This window comes from Amphiprion ocellaris, chromosome 18 (assembly GCF_022539595.1).
Source record: "Amphiprion ocellaris isolate individual 3 ecotype Okinawa chromosome 18, ASM2253959v1, whole genome shotgun sequence".
Taxonomy (NCBI): domain Eukaryota; kingdom Metazoa; phylum Chordata; class Actinopteri; family Pomacentridae; genus Amphiprion; species Amphiprion ocellaris.
The window spans coordinates 21,523,949-21,545,341 of record NC_072783.1 but is presented as its reverse complement, the minus strand read 5'-3'; the positions used below and the strand labels follow the sequence as shown (position 1 = coordinate 21,545,341).

The 21,393-nt window shown below is 39.2% G+C and overlaps 3 protein-coding genes across 5 annotated transcripts; 1 reads left to right on the top strand and 2 right to left on the bottom strand.

Annotated features, from left to right (window-relative positions):
• Positions 1-417: 417 nt before the first annotated feature.
• crym (crystallin, mu) lies at positions 418-7,748 on the bottom strand. Of its 2 annotated transcripts, none has more exons than XM_055004715.1 (8): positions 7,505-7,748; positions 5,821-5,971; positions 5,678-5,740; positions 5,471-5,572; positions 4,342-4,525; positions 3,509-3,630; positions 3,294-3,429; positions 418-2,125 (listed from the first exon to the last, which is right to left on the bottom strand). In XM_055004715.1, the coding sequence occupies exons 1-8, from the start codon at positions 7,672-7,674 to the stop codon at positions 2,094-2,096; spliced, it is 960 nt and encodes a 319-aa protein (XP_054860690.1). In that variant the 5' UTR covers positions 7,675-7,748; the 3' UTR covers positions 418-2,093. The 2 variants fall into 2 exon arrangements, with proteins under 2 accessions (XP_054860690.1, XP_023136219.2); XM_023280451.3 differs by having other exon boundaries at positions 418-3,248; positions 3,345-3,429; positions 7,505-7,744.
• A 1,337-nt stretch (positions 7,749-9,085) lies between these two features.
• Positions 9,086-11,249, bottom strand: snu13b (SNU13 homolog, small nuclear ribonucleoprotein b (U4/U6.U5)). Its single transcript, XM_023280446.3, has 3 exons — positions 11,045-11,249; positions 10,738-10,858; positions 9,086-9,389 (listed from the first exon to the last, which is right to left on the bottom strand). Exons 1-3 carry the CDS (start codon positions 11,045-11,047, stop codon positions 9,127-9,129), a joined length of 387 nt encoding a protein of 128 aa, XP_023136214.1. The 5' UTR covers positions 11,048-11,249; the 3' UTR covers positions 9,086-9,126.
• A 1,875-nt stretch (positions 11,250-13,124) lies between these two features.
• LOC111575370 (cytochrome b-c1 complex subunit 2, mitochondrial) lies at positions 13,125-21,084 on the top strand. 2 transcript variants are annotated; one of them, XM_023280436.3, is made up of 14 exons: positions 13,125-13,236; positions 15,287-15,385; positions 15,678-15,827; positions 16,085-16,149; positions 16,261-16,317; positions 16,514-16,638; positions 18,123-18,220; positions 18,314-18,371; positions 18,456-18,551; positions 18,647-18,846; positions 19,029-19,109; positions 19,245-19,321; positions 20,439-20,589; positions 20,724-21,084. In XM_023280436.3, the coding sequence occupies exons 1-14, from the start codon at positions 13,204-13,206 to the stop codon at positions 20,805-20,807; spliced, it is 1,374 nt and encodes a 457-aa protein (XP_023136204.2). In that variant the 5' UTR covers positions 13,125-13,203; the 3' UTR covers positions 20,808-21,084. The 2 variants fall into 2 exon arrangements, with proteins under 2 accessions (XP_023136204.2, XP_023136205.2); XM_023280437.3 differs by lacking the exon at positions 15,287-15,385 and adding an exon at positions 15,183-15,251 and having other exon boundaries at positions 13,138-13,236.
• The last annotated feature ends 309 nt before the right edge of the window (positions 21,085-21,393 follow it).

Below are 21,393 nucleotides of genomic sequence, written 5' to 3'. Positions count from 1 at the left end.
ACTTTAAAATACCATTAAAAACCTGTAACTGAATAAACATAAAATCTCCATTCTTTTAGAGAAATTGAAATATTTTTAACATGAAAAAAGGATTACGATAATGTTGACATAAATTCGTAAATTCTTCATAACTCCACAAATATTTCCTTTTTATTAAGTGAACATTGTAAATATATTTCTGAAGTTGGGTTCTGTAATTTTTACAGAGATTTGTAAAAGGAGAGATATTGTATATTTACAGAAGTCAAAATACAGTTCCCATTAGGCACTTTATCATTCAGTTTATCATATACAGACCTGATCAAAAGCTTAAGACCAGCTGAAAAATAGAATTTACCTTTTGCACATTTGGATCTTAATGAGGTTTTAAGTAGAGCTACAATATGCAAAAGCAAGAAGGGGGAGTGGGACAAAAAGCACTTTGAAAAAGTAGTTTATTGAAAACAACAAGTGAACAGAAATAGGCTGTTTATCAGCTGATCACATGATTGTGGTCCGACTACAAATCCACCACTTATCAGGACTTATCCTTTGGAAATGATACAAGGAACAATTGATTAAATTGTAGGGGTGTTTCCGAGTCCCATCAATTCCGGCCGCCCCCTACATATTTAGTTCACGCGGTTTGGTATCCGTACATGATGTACACATGCATGACACACGCCTGTGCTCAGAGCAAGGTCATTTTGTTTGTGGATACATCTATATTAAATGGCCACTTTCTATGGTGCCGTGATCCCTGGGTCCCCTAATTATAAGCGCTTTTGCTTCCCTGGGGTTCCCTTTCATATACATCTGCTGTAATCTGCTTTGGTAGAATATATTTATCTTTCTCTGTGCATTAATAAAATATATCTGAATTTGTGGCACAAATTTTTTCAAGATTTCAGCCGTCAGAAATGATAGGACTGAGCAGCCTTGGCGGAGTACTCCGCTCTCTGAATGCTTTTCTTGTTTAAATATTACAGTACTGGTATATCACAAACGTTACTCATTCAAACATGTTAGAATTTGCTTAGAGTAAATTTGCTGTGACCAAGTAGCTGCTAGTGTGATTGTAGATCCGGGGTAGTCAACACGGTGCCCGCTGGCGCCTGGTTGCCTGCAGAGACCATGTGAGTTGCCTGCAACTAGTCACAATGAAATTCCTTATAAAAAATTATAGTTGCTGTTCTTTTTAAATCAAAAATACTTACATTAATGCAGATTTCAAATTACAATATTTATGATGATTTTTTTTAAAAAAACAAAAAGGTCTTCGGTGTAAATGAACTCTGACCGTGTCCGAGTCAAAGTTCACTGCGCATGTCAAACCACCACGTCACTCTGCTGAAGCGTCCGGACGCAGACACTTTGGGCAGCTAGATGTGTTTTTTTTACCCCCAAAACATGACAGAGAAGTGAAAGAGAAAACACTATTTTGACGACGACTGGGAGGAAGAGTTCTTTTTCACGACAGTGAAAGATAAACGTATGTGTCCTATTTGCGGGGCGACTATTGCGTCCGCACAGCGGCACAATGTGGAGAGATGCTACTTTAGCTGCCACAAAGCTTCCATGCTAACTAGCCACCTGGTAGCACATAGACTGTATGCGTACTACGGACAGGAAAAGCCTGGGACTTAGTGGCGAAACGTTTCTTCGTGGAGAAAAATGTACGGTTAGGAAAGCTTGATTCATTGAAGATGGACGGGGCTCCTCCATGACGGGTCGCCATGCAGGCTTCATTGTACGATGCAGAGGTGATCCAGACTTCCCAATATTCCTACATTACCACTGCATCATTCACCAGCAGGACATATGTATGTACAAAAGTGGCCGGATTTGATCATGTGATGACTCGTGTCGTGAAGATCATAAATGGCTCCAGAGCCAAACAACCAGGACATTGAAGATGCTGCTGGAGGAGCTGTCAGCTGAACATGGTGACCTGTTACTACACACAGAAACCTCATGGATCAGCAGGGGAACAGTTTTGCAGCGTTTTTTGTCACTGTTGGCCGAAATCAAAGAGTAGATGCAATCCAAAGGGGAAGACACCTTGCTGCTTGAGGACACTGAGTGGATTCTTGCCCTTGCATTTTTAACGGACATCACTGGGAAACTGAACCATCTGAACTGTGAGCTGCAAGGTAAAGGTAAGACATGATAAGCTCTGCAATGCCAGGCTTCCCACTAACACACATTTACAGACAAAGAAAGAGGTAACATGTTGTCATTCAAAACACCGTGCCATTACACAAAAATGTGAAAAATAATTAGTTGAAATCATGTAATGATTTGTTGTTATGATCTGTTAAAAAAGTTGCAATGCTGGTGAAAAATGCTGGTGATTAGTACTAATGTGATAGGATTCATTTCAAAATGTGAAAGAGTTGATTTTTTTTTTCTTACATAACTGATAATTTGTACAAACATGGGACAGAGTTCATGAATTGTTCAAACATGTTACAAAGGTAGTGGTTTGCATAAATGAAGCATGATTTGATGACAGTTAATGATTTCCTAAAAATGTTAGAAGTGATAATTTGCACAGAAATGTAACTGGTGTGATTTTGAACAAAATGCTGCAAATATACTGATTCATACAAAACTGCCAAGAAAGATATTTACCAAAGTTTCAGAGATGGGATACCTCTGACTTTTAAATATTGGAACAGATTTCCATATGTGTGTGTGTTTCCTACCATCATTGTTGTGGAAATCATTAATAATTATTGTAAGGAATAATTAACATAAATGTGATCAGACAGTCTTTTTACATATTATTTTCATTATTATTATTATTGTTTAAAGATGATGGCGCAAGTTTGCTATTGAGGAAGTTTGTATCAAACAAGGTGTCCTTCGTACTACTCAGTACCCTTGAAGTTGCTCTCAGGTTCAAAAAGGTTGGTGACCCCTGTTGTAGATTCTGTCAGCTCTGTAAGTTTCTTGATGAAATGCTCAAGCAAATCACTGACCTGAATGTTTGTAATGTTCTGTTTATTGAGTATATGAGTAATCAGTTAACTATTTTAGAATTACATGCATGTCTGTGTTGCAGACTTGGTATACATATGGTGTTTTTGGCAGGACAATCAGCTTTGTTTGGACTGAAACATATAATTTCTGGTCCATGTATATATTGCCGTAATCTTGATCACCACAGATCAAACAGGTCAGGATTCCTTTTCATAGACGTCTGGCTGTGGCTTTCCATTGGTCAAATACCAACTTAGCAGAAACTGCATCTTCAACTCCCATTCCTGTTGTAAAAAAAAACAAAACAAGTCAGCATGAAAAACTCTTACCGTAATGAAGTGGAATAATAAATGATGTGGGCTCAGTCTTCATCAGCTCACCAAGAGATTTAAACACAGTTGTCTTCTCTCTGAGGGCAGGTTTGGTCCCGTTAATAACATCTCCAAGCTCTGCAAACACTTCAGCCTGGAAACAAACAGAAGCACATAGATTTTGTCTACATACCGAGGAGTTAGCAAGTAGGAAATCACAGTGACAGACTGACCCCTGAGAGGACGACGTCTCCAGACTCAGCAATGGCTCCCTCCCTGCTGTCAGCATAAACCACAGCCTCCTTCATCAGCACGTCGTCCATCTCCCTCCAGTCTGGTCTGCAGGCTCCCACCGCTGCTCCACACAGAAACACAGGCAATATATTATAGATAAATTATAATATATAATAATAAATATTGTTTTATTCCATAATAATAAAATAATACTAACTATAAAAGCACTCCACCCATGCCAGTGCTGTTCATTCCCCCATATGACATTGTCAGAAATGCATTAGTTTATTAGTTTATTAGTTATTGATGATCAGAAATCAGGGCAACATAGAATCTGGCCATTTAATATAGATGTACCCACAAACAAAATGACTTTGCACTGAGCACAGGCATGTGTTATGCATGTGTACGTTATGTACGGATACCGAATCGTGTGACCTAAACATGTAGGGAGCAGCGGGAATTGATGGGATGACTGAGAATCTGTATCGTCATTCTATAACATTATGGCTCCTTCAGCCTCAATTCGCCACATTATCACACCTGACCATCTCATATGTGTCAGATTTTTTTCTTTGCATATGTGTGTTATTAAGTAAAATGTCTATAGTCTGTGGTCATAAGTAACATTAGTTTTTAAGTTAAATTTCTAAAAGAGGGGTAAGGTCTGTCGATATTTACATGTGGGGCATTCGGTAAATTGAGGCAAAATTACCCTTATTCTAATTTTATCTTGAACAAAAAACAAAGAAACAGGACTTAAAAATCTTTTGACTTGTTCTACACATTTCTTCTTTACTTTTGCTTGTGTGTGCAAAATATTTCTCCTCACCTGCCACATGGGCTCCTGGTTTGACCCACTGACCAAACAGCACTGGCTTGGTGCTCCCGGTTACCGTTACTATGACGTCAGCTCCCCTCACCGCCTCCTCCGCTGAGCCACATGCCCTCGCAGCACCTCCAACTGAGCGGACAAACCTCTCTGCTCCCTCCCTAGTGCGACCCCACACTCGAACCTGAGGTCAGAGTCCAGGGAAAGTTTATGAACAACCAAACGGTATCAAAGAACACAACGGTAATCAGTGAGAGCATCAGGGTTTAGGACAGAGGTGTGATCATGATGTTACAACGGGTGGAGGGTTAGAATCTGTCTGATTCACAGCATCCAGACGTAAGATGATAAAAGCAGGCTTTGTCCATCACATTGCATCATAATTTTCTGTTCCATTTTTTAAACTAACCTGTACACTGTTCTTTTTTCCCACCATTTTTAATTTATGTGCTCATTTTACACGTTCTACATTCAGGTTTCAACATGTCTGCACTTTAATTTATTTCACAAATTATCTTAAAATCTCATATTTTATCATTTTAAGTTTGAATGGGTTCTTTTGCTGCCGTTTTTCTACATTTTTAAACATTTTTCTGCATTTCAATCACTTTAAATTACTTTTTTTTAAAATAAAATATGCCATCAAAATAAACTTTGCTTGCCTTTAAATTATCCATTCATCCTCATTTAAACTTAATTGACAAATATGAGATAGAAAAAAGTCAATGAGGCTTGTGTGTATACAGTTTGTCATTGGATGATATTAATTTAGGAACAAGTGCTGTGGACAGATGAAGCAATATTCTAACTCTTTCACAACAATCATGAAAGGTCTGTCAAGAGAAAAATGGAGCAGCATTTGATGAAAATCATGCTGTTAAATGTGGGGGCAGAAAGGTTTTGCTTTGTACAGACAGAATGAAGAATTTATTCGGCTAAACATCAGCAAAATGTAGATGAAAATCTCATAGAGTCAGTGGAGAAAGTGGCACATTTTAATGTCTAGTAGCTTCAGGGGTTGCAGTTACTTGTTTCACTTTACCAAATATACATGAGTAAGTCATTAAACACATGAGATCATCCAACTAGATACAATCATACTTACTATTCACACCAGTTGTCACTGTACCTCTTTGAATGGAAATATTTCAGTGAAGACATTATAATGACTCAGGGCCTGTTTGCCGGTTCCCAGGATGGCCAGAACCTCCGCTTCAGGATGCATCAGCAGCTGCACGACACACCAGGACACACCCAAGACTTAAAACTTAGAACACTGCAAGATTAGAGAACAGGCAGTGTGAATAGATGTTTTAAAAAAAAAACAAGAAAATGCCTTAGCAGAGATGGCAGAGACTGCAGCGGTCCTCATAGCTGTGATGACTTCTCCATCTATGACCTGCAGGTTGGAAACACGTCGTGAGCTTATGAAGCCAACCTTTACTGTTTTTTAACATTACATTAAACACTTTAACTCACAGCCTTGACATTCCCGTACTCTGGATCCAATAGCACCACTGTGGCTTGAACACCTGGTAAAGAGGAACCAGCCTCCCTGTTGTAGAAACACACAAGCTTCGTGGACAGAACTCCATCATTCTCCATGTATGTAGGCATCAGACCAAGAAACCTACACCGTGAAACAGAAGTTCATGTCAAATGATTTCAAAATGCTGTAGTTGACAAGTAGAGTATTTCCTGTTTTGATCGTCCAAAAATAAATACCTTAGAAAGACTTTATTGGAAAAAAAAACAGGCCCAAAAGTAGAAACTCAGTGCAACAAAAGTAAATACATCTGTGATCACTGACACAAAACTGAGTTCACTGATTTCCAATTAGCCTAATTACATGAACATTGTTCTAAAATGACCTTTAAACACCAGAACTTACTTAGTTTAATAATTATGTGCATGTCTACATCATGGCTCCACATGTAAAGGAGCTGCCAGAGGAACTAAAAATCTAATTATGGGACTTAACAAAGATAGAAAATGATACATGGAGGTAAGTAACTAACCAAAAATCAGTCAAAACTCAGAAAACGAGAGGCATAGAATGAGCCGCGGTACCACTAATCAGAGTCATGGTGGTCATCCTCTAATGTGAGATAATGGGCACAATCTTGCACTAAAAAAAACAAATGGAAAGCTGCTTCAGACTTGGCACAGGGGTTATCACTGGAAATTGGGGTTTCTGTGACCAGGTCAGACAGTGGCAATGACACTACATAACATCAGTCACTATAGATGCCGTCCAAGAACAAAATCATCGCTTGCTCTTTGGCACTAAAATGCAACAGTAAACTTCGCTAAAATGCAGGTAAAGAAGTCAGATGAATATTGGAAGCACATTCTTTGGTTTGATTAAACATTTGTGGGCTCACATGGAGCGTGTTTGTTGTGAGCATAGCCAGGACTATCATAGTGGAAGCATAGTCCTGACAGTGAAGCACGGATTAGGGAACGTGACGATATGGAGCTGCATGAGTGTAAAAGGTGATGGAGAGATGAACTGTCATTTACAGATGAAACTATAAATATTTGTGGATAAGCTAAAGTACTGGGTGACGAGGTGACTCCCGGTATTTGGAGGAATATTCCAGCAAGATTACAGATTAAGGCACATAGCCATACCAATCAAGAATTTCTAATGAGGGAAAAAATAAAAACAATGGCTTGAAGTTGAATCCAATTCATTTTTAAAATAAAATAAGAGTTAGAGCAACAGAACTCCTCCAGCAAAGAACAGCTGGAAAAATATATTCTCTAAAGAATGACATCTATCCAGAAACTTGGTATCCTCCACACTGAAGAGGATTAAGCCTGTATTATATTACTAAAATAAAACATTTGAATCTCAGTAATAAGTAACTTTGCATGTTTGCAAAAAATATTGCATTGACTTTCTATGCGGAGTCTTAATTATAAAAGAGTGTATTTGAACTGTTAGTTTTTAATTTTAAGAGCAAAACCTGCTGTCCAAGTTAGAAGCGTTGCAGTTGTCTGAAAGTGATGCAATTTTGCATCATGTGACATTGAAGGAATCTTGAAAACAGGCGCAAAGACTTCTGTTAAGTACTGTGCACTAGTGAACAGCAACGATCTGTAACTGTTTGATGAGGTTAATCTGAGGCAGAGTGCGACCACAGTGTAGGAAGCCTACCCGTCGTGTTTCTGCAGGGGCACCGTGGAGCGCACAGGCTGGATCACTTCAGCGCTGTCCCGTTTGGAGAACTTGCCCAAAGCCTCCTCCAGACGAGGGATCAGCTCTCTGTACTGCAGCAGGCGCTCCACTTCATGCTCCCATATGACAACAGGAGGAGACCCGGACATGACTTCTACTGCTGGGGCTCAGATTAGTAACTGTGAGTTTGGTACAAAGTCCGAGTCTCAGTCTACAGTCAGCGGGTCTGAGCTGCGTTCAAGAGCCGCAGTGAAACTTTGTAAACAGTGTGGCGGTGAGAGGAGGGGCAAGAGTCAGCATTAGATTGTGTTGGCAAAGGAAGGGCAGAATAAAATAGAAACAATCCTCGCCCAGGATTTAATACATTGTTGTTTCTTTGCAAATACAAACGATTATTGAAAACAATCTGTTGATATTTCTGTTTGATACTAAAGATGGTGAGTGTTTGTTGCAAACAGTACTGGAAGAGGTATTCCTGACTGATCTGTTATTATATATGTCATCATTAGATGATTAATAGTGACTCTATTTAGAGGAGCAGTGTGTAGCTCATAGACACCTGAAATATGACCGACTAGTTTTTGTTTTTTGGGGTTTTTTTAACAAAAAGTTTGATCTTTATTAAAATGTTGGATTGTGCAAAGATTGCTTTACTATCCATTGTTCTGAAAAGTAACCAAAGCTGTCAGAGAAGCAGAGTAGAAAGTATATTTTCCTCTGAAATGTAGCAAAGTCGAAGTATAAAGCAGCCTAAATTGGGAATACTTAAGAGCAAGCAACTCAAAATTGTACTTATGTACAGAACTTAAGCCTTTACAGCTACTTTCCACCACTGTTTACAGAGCTTTTACCAAAGGATCTGCACACTTCTTTCACTGTTCAGATTTTTTTAAATGATGCGTTAATGTTGAGAAATTGGTAAGCAGTAACTGAAAGTATTTTACATTAATCTCAACATTTTCAAATAAAAAGTCCATTTTAAATTCTGTTTTACAGTTTTACAATCATTTTTTCAGCTGCATGCCAGTCTGCTTTGTCTATGGTAAATCTGTGGCTTTCTAATCGCTGGATCCTTCAGTGGCAGAGGCTGTTGCTAATGATCAACATGTTGACATTTGTGATTTGTACCATGTTATAATTTGGTAAAAGTTTCAATATGAAAAATCACATTATTTCAACATCTCCAAGTAAAACTAACTGATTGTATTTGGTTGCAGTGATGAAATGCAAACTATCATCTGAAATCACTGTCTAAGGCTAAAATTCTAATCCTTAAATGTAATGCAAATATTAATTTATATAATTATACTGTTTATGGTTGAATACATATACTTAATGAAAACTATAGAAATTAAAAAATATATATATACATCAAAACACCAGGTTTAAATACAAAATCTTTTATTATGAAGCAGGTGATGGAATTGCAATCTGTTACATTTCGGTGGAACCAGTCTTAAAAAGTAAAAAAAAAAAAAAAAGAAACAAAGAAAAGGGAAACTAAAACACCTATATTGTTCTGTCGTGGATAACATGCTCTTTATATCAAATGTAAGACAACATTTTATTCAACTCCCCTTTCTTCAACAGTGCAACACAGATCACACCAGCAGTCTCTCAATAGCCATCTGGACAGACTGAATCTGCGGTTTGAGCTGAGACCCCTCCTTTATGGTGACTGAGGTAGCGATGACGGGGCGCGACACCCCACAGGCCCGACCCAAGGCCTGCTTGGAGCGGACGAACACGTACGGGACGTTCTTGTCCTCGCAGAGCAGTGGCAGGTGGAGGATGATCTCCAGTGGTTCGGCATCAGCGGCCATCACGATGAACTCAGCGATGCCTCTGTTCAGGGTTTTAGTGGCTGGGAGAAAGGAGAGCAGCACAAGCACAGTAAGCTAACATTCTCTGGATTAGAAGACATCATTTCAAACTCCCCTTTTTAGTAGCTTCAAAATGATTGTTTCTATCAGTATTTCTGAGCTACAGCACCCCTCTTGCCATCAACAAAATTCGAAAAAGTCGGTTGTTTTACTACACCTGATGAAGTAGTACAAAAATACCATTTTGTTCAAGCAAATCACAAAGGCTCCAATTTAGGATACACATTGCTCTGCACATCAGTTAAAAAAACGAAACCTCTATCTAACTAGACTTCAGTATGTGTAATATGTGGATGACCTACTTGTTTCAATGTCAGAGACTGTTTTACAGAAAGGTCCTGTTATTTTCTTATTGGAAGCATTTTTTTAAATCATTATTTTACTGAACAGTCACATTTTTCCTGACCCTATGCTAATTAAAAATATAGTAAATACATGTTGGAAGCAGTTTTGAAATTTCATCTTTGCATTAGAAAAGAGAACAGTTTGATGGAATCTAATGTAATAATGCTCTATTACACAATAAATATCAACCTGAAATTTATTGTGTTACACTTAAAACTGCAGAATTGGTCTGCTATTTTTAATTAATGAATTGCCATGTAAATATACCAAACATTTGCTATTAACAGCTTCAGATGGTGAACTAAAACAAGCTAAACACCGAACATTGCACTTCAGCAAGTATGATGACCATGCACTGGTGTAATAATTAGAGTTGCAACATGTTTTTTGATTATTTGTCATTTATTAAATTAACGAACACCTATTTTGATTATTGATTAATCAGTTTGAGTATAATTAGGTCGAAAAACCTCGAACTTCTCTGACTCCAGTAAAAAATTGGTCAATTTTCTGATTTCTTTCCTCCACTATGACAGTAACCTTAGTGTCTTTGGCTTGTGGGCAAAACAATTCATTCAAGGACCTCAACTTGCACTGTATAAATCAACATTTGACACTTTGAACCATTTTCTGACATTTTTAGACCAAATAACTGATTGTTTAATCAAGAAAAGAGCAGAAATTGAAAATAATCATTAGTAACAGCACTGATATTCATAAGTAATTAGCTAAGTTATGGTTCAAAGGATTTAAGGGGATTTGTTAGAGACCTTTCCTCAGATATTTTTCTTTTCTCCGTTAGGATCTTCAAGTGCACATTTATGAGAGGCTTTTCAGAAAACCCAGCTGTTAGTAGCTCTGTCGATCTGAAGAGACACCACGTTTCATAGACCTCCAGAGTCACAGCACATTTCAGAGAGGTGAACAGCGATCAATGTGATCGCTTTGACTAAGCTGGAGTGATTGAATTTTCTGTTTCCTTACCTTCATTTGCCCCCTTTCTCAGCTGTTTGTAGTTGGACGCTTGTTGCACCAGGTCCAGGATGGTTTTGGTCAGCGTGGCGTCGGCCAGCGGGTAGGCCTTTGGGTTCACCTGGGCTTCAGTCTGATCAATAACACACAAAACGAAGTAACTCCACATTAGTCACAGGAAAGCAGTGTATAAAATAAATAAACGCAAGGATGTAATTTAGAGTTTAAGTACAGTGCAGAGCTGCAGTTTAGTCTGTCATGGTTGCTAGCAGTTAGCTTGTCTGCTAGCTTGCCCGCTCATTCAGAACACAACACTCACCATTGTGAATAGTTTTTTCTGGTATTCCGGCCCTCTCGGCGAAATGCTTCACGGAGGATTATCTTCTTTCACCCGAGTTTAAAAGGGCAACAACACGCCTTCTATTTTCTTTAACAATTACTTTTCAATTTTAGCGCTGGCGAGTCTCAGATGTGCTTCATGCAGCAGGTCCAAACGTTCACCGCACGTGTGGGGCAACGCACATGCGCACTCGGAAGACTAGCCGACGGGATTTTTTTCCTCTCGCGTTATTTTGCTCTGAGGCAACTGTTTCAATGTGTATAACATATTTATTATAAGAATTCTTTTTAAATGATGGGAGGATGTTGCAGTTAATCTATAATGTATTCGAAATTTGTGTTTTTAAAGTAAATATTACATATTTAAATAATCAACTAATAACAACAGCATCTATAATACTCAGTATTCTGGAAAATATCAATGTAATAAGTACTTTTATGTTTTAAATAGTTACTTATTTAAAAAAATAATATTGCTACAATATGTTTTTTCTACCATTTTACTGTCTGTATTTAAAGTATACCTATGTGATCATGTGATATGTTTACCTAATATATATTTTTGGACAGTTTCTGTATGTGCTTAAATTATGCATTTTTCTTTTTCTGACACTTTCACTTCCAGTAGTTTTTAAAGTTTATGTTTCGCTGATCAGTGCAGGACAATTATTTTGTTTGTGTAACTTATTGCCTGAATGTTATAATGTTGTTCATTCCCCTTTCCCCAATAAAAGCAACACAATTCTGAGAGCAAATTGGTGAACAAATACAGCATGGTACAGAATAAAAATGTGCAAGAGCTCTGCTTCTGTTTTTTTATTACTTAGATAGTATATATTACTATTAAAAACTGTTTTGTTTTTAAAAAAAAAAAAAAAAAAACAGACATTGCCGAAGCAGGACACCCAGAAGAAGGTAACAAAAATTACAATAAAGCTAAAATATAAAGACTACACACACAAACTTGAAAAACGCAGTATGTCCGTATCAATAAAGGTGAAATACCTACACCATCACATAAAATTCAAATGTATGTCAGCTTTGGTTTCAGGAAAATTTTGATTCTAGCTTTGAATTTGTTTTTCTTATTGGAAGTGAGGTATTTGTGAGGAGCAGTCTGACATTCTTTCCTGTCGTATTTTGAGAAACCTTTTCTTCTTTTTTATGTGATAACATGTGGAAAAGAAACAATTTCAGTTTTAAGGTTGGTAGACAATACATTTACCACAAGCTCTGTCCAGAGAGTAAAGTATGGACTTGTAAGCGACAAATTATTGAACGCATAGCCTGCTGTACAGTACTCACCAATGCACTTTACAAGAAAGGTCAGAGCAGACTCCACCTGCTCAGAAAACTGAGGTCCTTTGGGGTGCAGGGAGCACTTCTGAGGACCTTCTATGATTCTGTGGTGGCATCAGCCATCATGTATGGAGTGGTCTGCTGGAGCAGCAGCATCACGGCTGCAGACAGGAAGAGACTAAACAAACTGGTAAAGAAAGTCAGTTCTGTCCTGGGCTGCCCCCTGGATCCTGTGGAGGTGGTGGGAGACAGGAGGATGATGACAAAACTGTTATCTATCATGGAGGACACCTCCCACTCCCTGCAGGAAACAGTATCATCACTGGGCAGCTCCTTCAGTGACAGACTGCTTCACCCACGGTGTCTAAAGGAGAGATATTGCAGGTCCTTCCTTCCTGCTGCAGTCAGACTTTACAATCAAGCCTGCTCCCAGTAGTTCAGTTCACCCACTTACAAGCCATGCAATAAAAATGTAAATAATGATGCTGTGCAATTTCATAGAAATTTTGCTGTAAATATCGTTTTTCTTCTAGAAGAAGAAAATATATCTATGCACTGTGTGCATTGTGTGCTGCTCTTTTTTTATTCAAATTGTTCTATTTGCTGCTATTACACTGTAAATTTCCCCGCTGTGGGATCAATAAAGGTTTAATCTATCTATCTATCTATCTATCTTACCCATGATTTTGTGTAACTGAGTTCATCTCCGTGGCAACAGAGGGCGCTCTCTCATTTGCTTAGCTGTACTTCAGCGAGGAAGCTGCGCGCTGTGCATTCTGGGTAGGGCACTTTGAGGCCAGCCATATTGCTGTATCGTCCTGGCTGAAGGAGAGAGGGGAGATGAAGGGGATTCGGGGAATCAGTCAGCTTTCGGTGAGGACTCCGTTAATCTGTCCTGTATGTTTTATGTGTCGGGAAGCTGCACACACACCAGCAATCCGGTTCTCTCTCGGTTTGACTGTCGGACGATGTCAAAACTCGGGGTCGTGTCCGTTCAGGGTCTGATGAAGAGCGGACGAGGAAGCAGGCAGCTCCAGCTCTACTCTGTTCTCAGCCAGCTCTAAACCGACTGATAGAGTTACATCACGAACAGCACACATTTAGAGTCGTCTTACACCGAGATAAACTAACATTAGACTCAATTCAGTCCACTCAGGCTGTGTGAATGCGAGATAGCCGAGATTTGAGATAAGTGAGAGTTAGCTAGCTTCTTGTTTGTGTAGATTTGAAGCTAAAGCTTGTCGGGTCACATACCCCATTTTTCCATTTAAAGTGCATTATCTACAATATTGTTATTGTATTTGGGTGCAATAGTCGTAACTTGGATTTTACAGGAAACAACCACATTCACAACAGCGCAGAGCTGTCTACTGTAACAGCGCTAACTTCGTTTGAGTGAACTGATACAACTGTCTGTGTATTGATTAGCAGCACTGATGGTATAGTATCTTTACATGTGATTACTGAAATAGTAGAAGATTTCTGAGTGTTTAACAGTGGCTTCTAGGACAGACTCTTCTATCACCATGTAGTTTAAAAGACCTCAAGGTCCATTTAGAAACTGTTATTCTTCTTAACACATCATGTCTATGGGCTGACTGATGTTTTTTTCTTAGTTAATATTAATACCCATAATTAGCAATCAATTAGATTTCCAATTAAGATATTTGGGTCTCATGTATGTTTGAAATGATAACAAATTTTTGGGTTGAATGTATATTTAAGGGTAAAACAAAGACACACAAAATTGTTGAAATGTGTTTGTTTAGTCATGTTTTACAGACAACTTCGGTAACAATCATTAAACCACTGAGGTGAGTGTTTTCTGCTTGTTCCTTTGCGGTTCTTTGTAGGGCCACGCTGCACTTTCTTCTTAAGGCTGCAATGAAGAGATGTTTTGATGATTCCAAAGCAGTCAGCAATGGTTCCCTCACTGAGTCTCTCTTCATGAAGCACAAAGATGGCTGTGTTCTCTTATTTGGGCATTCTCGAATGATAGTTTATTTTGGATTATCTGTTCACTTCAGACATTCAGGTTATGTAAAAAAATTATGAAATTTATGGTGACACAAAACAAGTTTTTCACCATATAATGAGAATTTTAAAATCTGTAGTTTCATTGCACCATAATTTTAAACATTGTTTGCTGTATGTTTTTGATTTATTATATGACCTTTTTTGCATCTTTTAGAAGATGCTGTAATTATTTAATGACTATGATGAAATCCTTACTTAATTATCAATGTTGAAGGCCTGTTTTTTGTTTTGCACTGCATTCTTAAATTAGTTTATTCAGTAATCAGCAAAAAAATAAGTGGAATGACACATCGGAAAAATATTAAATGTCCGACAACTGGTCAGGCCAATAAAAAGTTGATCCCTGGTCACGTCATTTTCAAAAGAATTCTATAGGTTTAACTTTATTTGTGTGTGTATGAGGACTGAAAGTACTTCTTAGCTATGTTGGCTTCAAAGACAACTGGGAAAAGTCCAACTGATGAAGACCAGTTGACACAATTTAAATCTCCACAGAAGAAGCTTAATGGACCCTGCCAAGAGATTATTTTGTTATTTGTTCAAAATCAATTGTGATTGAATTACAAAAACATGATTGTTGTAGTCTGTTGTAGGCATATAGCGCTTTAAAAGCAGGAAGGTAGTGGAACAGGAAGCCCTGCTAGGATCAGTGATCCCATTCATCATTCCAAAGTCTTTCATCCGTCTGATGTCCGTTGCTCTCACGCTGCCCTTCATCATTCAACCAGCCAGCAACACATTAGTTGTAATCTCCTCCCTTCCCATGTTCTCTGTTCTTCCAGACAAGGCTTTATGCAGCCCAGGCTGCCCGTAAGGTGGAGGTCACTGGGTTTCAGCCGCAGGAAGCGCAGGTCAGTGGTTGTTGACTTGTTTCTCTTCTCCACAGAGACGGTTCTATGCAGCTGCCAGAAAAGGCCAGTCCCTTGTTCAGCCCCTGGCTGACCTCAAGCTCTCTCCTGGAGCCCGTTCCTACAAGGATGTCCATGTATGTTGGGTAGTAATGAGGATGGCTGTGCTGGGGCTAGCTGGGTCCGGACAGTGTGGCGCTGCATCTAAGGATAAAGATATCAGTTATGGAGAAATGACCATGCTTTTGTCAAAAGCTTTAGCCTTTAGTCTCCTCTCATTATGCTGCTTTTAAAATGTTAAATGCTCTTAATGTGCATTTAATGTACAAGATGAGGCTTGCTGGCTGACTTACTTTAACTGAATGTCCAACTGTGTTTAATGAATGTGATGTAACTGAAGTAGATCTCACCATGCATCTTTCTGTCCAGGTGACCAAACTGCCCAGTGGACTGGTGATCGCCTCACAGGAGAACTATTCACCAGCCTCCAAGATCGGCGTCTTGGTCAGGGCCGGCTGTCGTTATGAGACCCCTGAGAACCAGGGTGTCACCCACCTCCTGCGGTTGGCCTCCAATCTGGTATGAAACTTCAGTATAGCCTGTTTTCCTCACAATTACAATTAACCAGCTAAAACTGCACAGACACTGAATTACAAATCAAATATTACTCTATATTAGGATTATAATGGGCACTGTTTCATCAAAGTAATGTTGAACAATTAGTGTTAACAAATGGAACATGTTATTCTTTTTCTAATCCATTGCTATACATGTAGTGTAAACATATGTCTTTACTAGAATTACAGTTCCATTGACTTGCATTTGTACCTTTCCAGACAACCAAAGGAGCTTCAGCTTTCAAGATATGCCGTGGTATTGAAGCAGTGGGAGGCAGCCTGAGGTCAGTAACTTCTCAAAAAAGTCTTTCCTGAAAAACACGATTTTGTCACAACAGTCTGAGTATCTACCCTGTTCACTACTCTAATCTGGATATCTGCATGTGTCTGTGCAGCGTGGCTTCATCCAGAGAGAATATGATCTACACCGTTGACTGCTTGAGAGATGACATGTAAGTCTGTCTACCGTGAGTGTTATCTAATGGGAGCATGTGATTAAAAATAGAAGTATCAACACCAAAACAAAGGACTATACATGTGACTATCTGTTGCATATGAAATGCAGGGATAATTATGTTTTCAGAATTCTTGCACAATCACATCAGCTCATAGCACTATTTTCTCTCCCTTTTCATTACTGGTATTCAGTGATACAGTGATGGAGTATTTGATCAATGTGACAACAGCCCCAGAGTTTCGTCCGTGGGAAGTGTCAGACCTCACACCGAGAGTAAAGTTGGACAAAGCACAGGCTGCACAGAACCCACAGACAGGTAGGTCCTTATTTCCCTTTGAACACACTTTTTTTTTTTAATACAACTGTTTTTTCATCCAAACGCTTAATTTGTATTCCCTCTTGTGTGCCACACAGCTTAATCTGAGTAATGATGCCATTTTGCTAAGGTGCAGTTCGTTCTTTCACAGCTGTGTATGAGAGTAGATTCAGACACTGTGCTGCATTAACAAGCCGGTATGTGTCACAAGAGGTTGTGAAAAGGCTGATAATTGTTGTTAATGTGAGCTGTATATTTGTCAGAACTGTTCAACACTAATGTAACAAAACTGAAACATCCCAGTGGTTTAAAATGATTGTCTCTTTTTGCATTAACCCAATCATAAAACACTGTTTAAAGGAAAGGCGTTTTACATGTACTGCCTGAACTGAAGCCACAGTATAAACTACAGCAAAAAGAGAGCGTTAAGCATCTACCTGATGAAGTTATTTTATGTGAGTGCTGCTGGTATGTAAAGTAAACGTCAGGAAACAAGGAAATCTATTAATTACTTGAGGATGTGACTTCATGGTGTAGGTCCACAAGAGCATTTTTGGAGACAAGGGGTCGTATTGGGTGCTTGATGGACATTCAACTTGTCAGTGTCACATCAGAAACCGGTACAGGCTGCACCTTCCCACAGCTGAGCAAACACTGGCTGCACCTGACTGTATGAATGCATTCATTTGAGGACATCCAATGTGTTCCTAAAGGTTAGAGTGTCAACACTTAGAGGAACAACTTCAACCACTGAGGAGCTACATTAGCATTAGTGACAGTTGTGTCCACAAATGTGCAATTACCTAACATCAGGTTAATCGATCAAATAAATTAACACGATGTTTGAGCGACATTTACCTAAGAATAAAGAAAACAGCTGTGACTATGCAGTTCTTCTGCGACTTCACCGCTGTTCTTTCGGTGTAGCTGCCGACCGAAAAATGCAGCCCAGTACTTCTATAACCACAGTTTCAACTTGGTGGCTTTTAGTCAAATCTGAAATATTTTCATTTAAATTGTATAAAATGAAATGTGGAGAGGTAAAATACAAAATACAGTGCATATACTCTTAATGAACAACACAAAGCTACAAGTAAGAAGGCAAATGCACAAAAATACCCAGCATTCCACATCTGCTTCCTGATTTCCAACTGGACAAACATTGGGGCACCTTTGGGAAATTTTCTCTTATATTTTAAAAATAGTTCACTGAAACAAAAAAGCTATTCAGTTGCTCAGTCTTACTTCATTTTAGATCGACAACAGTTATTTTAAACGTTTCTTTTTGTGCTACCAAAATGCATTGCATGGTTGCTTACGTAGACAGTGAATGGGAAGTGTGGAAATGACAGATCTTGCAAACTCGTGCCTTTGCACAGGTGCATCAAAGTCAGACAGACAATGATTTGTCTAACAAAGAGAAAACATGTCAGATTTTACCTCCAGTTGCAGTTGGTGATCATGCCTCTGTCTCTCTTGTCCAGTTGTGATTGAAGGTCTGCATCAAGCGGCCTACAAGAATGCCCTCTGTAACTCCCTGTACTGCCCCGACCACATGGTTGGCAATATTCAGTCGGAACATGTGAGTGTTTTTAGTGGTTTTTTTAAAAATTCAACTGATGGTATTAATATGCCAATTTAAGCTGCCATTTTTAATGTTTGCTTTTTTCCACAGCTGCACCAGTTTGTCCAAAACAATTTCACAAGTGCAAGAATGGCTCTTGTTGGACTGGGTAAGGGTCATGACAAGTAAAAATTCAGATTTCTCCTGAATGACCGATGGATCGTTAAGTTTCTGATGTTGTTCTGTCCTCCAGGTGTTGACCACGCTGTGCTGAAGCAAGTCGGAGAACAATTCCTCAACATCCGCAGCGGAACCGGCACCACTGGGGCCGCGGCTCAGTATCGTGGAGGTGAGCTGAACCGACAAAACATACGCAACAGTGAGAGCATTAAAACTCTTCCTCCAAGCCAAGAAAATTCATCACACTGTCTCGCTGTGCTCCAGGTGAGATCCGTATGCCCAGCAACAGCAGTCTGGTTCATGCAGCCGTGGTGAGCCAGGGAGCGGCAACAACCAGTAAAGAAGCTCTGGCTTTCGCTGTGCTGCAGCACGTTCTGGGAGCTTTTCCATATGTGAAGAGAGGATCCTGCCCCTCCAGCAAACTGGTGCAGGGTGTTGCCAAGGCAACTGCTGACCCCTTTGATGTGAGTCTCTTTCAGCTCATAACATAATCTGGTAAAACAGATTTCCTCCTAAGAGCAGCGTGTCTGTGTGTGTCAGCGGTGAAAGCTACACATTTAACGCTATCACAGCGACACAGATTACAGGTTTGCTCAATCATAATCATCACAACACCTTTAAAACGTTTCGTTCTGTTTTTTCCCAGGTCTGTGCTTTCAATGCAAGCTACTCTGACTCAGGTCTGTTTGGGGTCTACACCATTTCCCAGGCTGCAGATGCTGGTGAGGTGAGTGACTAGTTGTGACCGGAGTCTGTTTATCAGCGCAAACTGTTCAACAAAGTAGCAGCAGTCTTTTTTCTTTTTTTCAAAATGGAATTGAAAACTTCTAGATGTGATCTCTGTCCCCTTCCATCTCTCCAGGTGATTAAAGCCGCTCTTGCCCAGGTGAAGGCTGTTGCTGATGGCGGAGTCACAGCAGCTGACCTCACTCGAGCCAAGTAAGAAAGCTGCTTTATCGTCATCCTCTAACAAACCTTCTAAATCATCACTATGTTGTAGAGCGAAATTGTGATATTTCTGTTTTAGCAAACGGTAAAACGTAATCAAAATTGAATTAATGGTTAAAAAAAATTATATGGTTGTGATGAAACCACACAGCTGTAAACATAACATCTGACTGAAAATACAAGTAAACATGGCAAATATGTTGAGAGTAGTTAAAGAGTTTGAATTAAAAAAAAATATCTTATTTTACCTACATGCTGAGAGTTGCACAAAAAGATCAATATCACTCTTATATCTCTATGCTAAATATGTAGCTGGAGCCAGCAGCTGTTTAACTTAGCTTAGCATCATGACTGGAAACAAGGGGAAACAATTATCCTAGTTATGGCCAAAGGTAGAAAAGAAGCGGTTGTGCAACACAGTTGTCCAGTTACGTGTTAGAAATGCTTTCAGGAAGATTTTACTTGTTACTCTGAGCTCCAAACCATTTTTTTTTTTGTTTCATGTTCCTGTCACATTTCTACTGCAATATAAAGTCCCACACGTCTACACTACCGTTCAAAAGTTTGTGTTCACCCAGACAGTTTTATGTTTTCCATGAAAACTCACACTTTTATTCATGTGCTAACATAATTGCACATAGGTTTTCTAATCATCAATTAGCCTTTCAACACCATTAGCTAACACAATGTAGCATTAGAACACAGGAGTGATGGTTGCTGGAAATGTTCCTCTGTACCTCTATGTAGATATTCCATTAAAAATCAGCCGTTTCTAGCTAGAATAGTCATTCACCACATTAATAATGTCTAGACTGTATTTCTGATTAATGTTATCTTCATTGAAAAAAAACTGCTTTTCTTTCAACAATAAGGACATTTCTAAGTGACCCCAAAATTTTGAACAGTAGTGTATGTAAACATCACAACTACGGCTAGAAATTGAAAGCAGAACTTTAAATCACAAAGTGGCATTGACACTGAGGAGAAGATACATTTTCGTTCCCAATCCTGCATCGCACTCAGTACAAAATACGTCAAGTTGAATGTTTATTTGTCCTAATTTGCACTATCATGGCTTCTGACGAGTTTGTGTCTGTTTTCTCTGCAGGGCCCAGCTGAGGACTGAGTTCCTGATGCTTATCGAAACCTCAGAGGGTTTGCTGGACATCATGGGCACTCAGGCTCTGGATGGAACCTACCAGCCCCCTGAAGAAATCTCCAAAACCATCGACAACGTCTCCTTGACGGATGTTGCTCATGTGAGACATTTGCTTCCGTTTTGCTATGTCCAGATATCACATGAACTTGTAACAGAATTTACATGACCTCCTACTGTTGTTAAGACTGAACACATTCATCATTGTGGCATTTGTATTTTTCTTGTCATCTTCAGGCTGCCAAGAAATTCGTGTCTGGCAAGAAGACCATGGCATCCTCCGGCAACCTCGTAAAAACACCATTCGTGGATGAGATCTAAAGCCCTCCTCGTCACTTCGCCCTGCACCTTGATGGACGGCAAAGCAGATTTTTTTGTTTCCTCTACATTTGAACACAAACAGAGGTCATTGGTGTCTTTTTGCAATGCTGTTGTTCTGAGAAATATAATGTCATAACACCACTGGGTATTTATAGGTGTTGTAACAGTATATTTGCAGGTGATACTGCTCTGGTGCATCACAGTACTGTGCTCTACCCATCTGTCCACATTAACTGTATAGCCAATGTAAAATAAGGAATAAATTCTATCAACCTTACTGAGTGTCAAGTGTTTCGTGTCCCGGATACTTGACTTACTTTATGGTGTGAAGCTTTTTAACCAAATCAGACGAACTGAGAATCAAGTTAATATGGATGAGAAGTGCTTAAAGTCATGGAAAGTTAATGCATCGACATTTCCAGGGCAATTAAGCAAACTTTGCATGCTGATGGAGCTCCAGAAGAAGCAAGTAAGTAAGCTTAAGCTGTGAATTTGCTTTATCTCTGCAGATTTTGGCCTGTGTGAGAGCTGGAGCTTTATAGATGTAGATCGCAAGGGGATGCTGCAAAAACTGGAATAAGAAGAC

What these genes read in the sequence shown, in the direction of transcription:
- snu13b (XM_023280446.3), bottom strand. An exon ending in GAGAAAGGGGGCAAATGAAG is followed by an intron (nt 9,390 to 10,737) that starts GTAAGGAAACAG and finishes CCTTTCTCCCAG; the next exon opens with CCACTAAAACCCTGAACAGA.
- LOC111575370 (XM_023280436.3), top strand. Translation starts at nt 13,204, where the DNA reads ATGAAGGGGATTCGGGGAATCAGTCAGCTTTCG. An exon ending in TGCACAGAACCCACAGACAG is followed by an intron (nt 16,639 to 18,122) that starts GTAGGTCCTTAT and finishes TCTCTTGTCCAG; the next exon opens with TTGTGATTGAAGGTCTGCAT. An exon ending in CCTTGACGGATGTTGCTCAT is followed by an intron (nt 20,590 to 20,723) that starts GTGAGACATTTG and finishes TGTCATCTTCAG; the next exon opens with GCTGCCAAGAAATTCGTGTC.
- crym (XM_055004715.1), bottom strand. Translation starts at nt 7,674, where the DNA reads ATGTCCGGGTCTCCTCCTGTTGTCATATGGGAGCATGAAGTGGAGCGC. An exon ending in CCCCTGCAGAAACACGACGG is followed by an intron (nt 5,972 to 7,504) that starts GTAGGCTTCCTA and finishes TTCACGGTGTAG; the next exon opens with GTTTCTTGGTCTGATGCCTA. An exon ending in AAATATTTCCATTCAAAGAG is followed by an intron (nt 4,526 to 5,470) that starts GTACAGTGACAA and finishes CTCTGACCTCAG; the next exon opens with GTTCGAGTGTGGGGTCGCAC.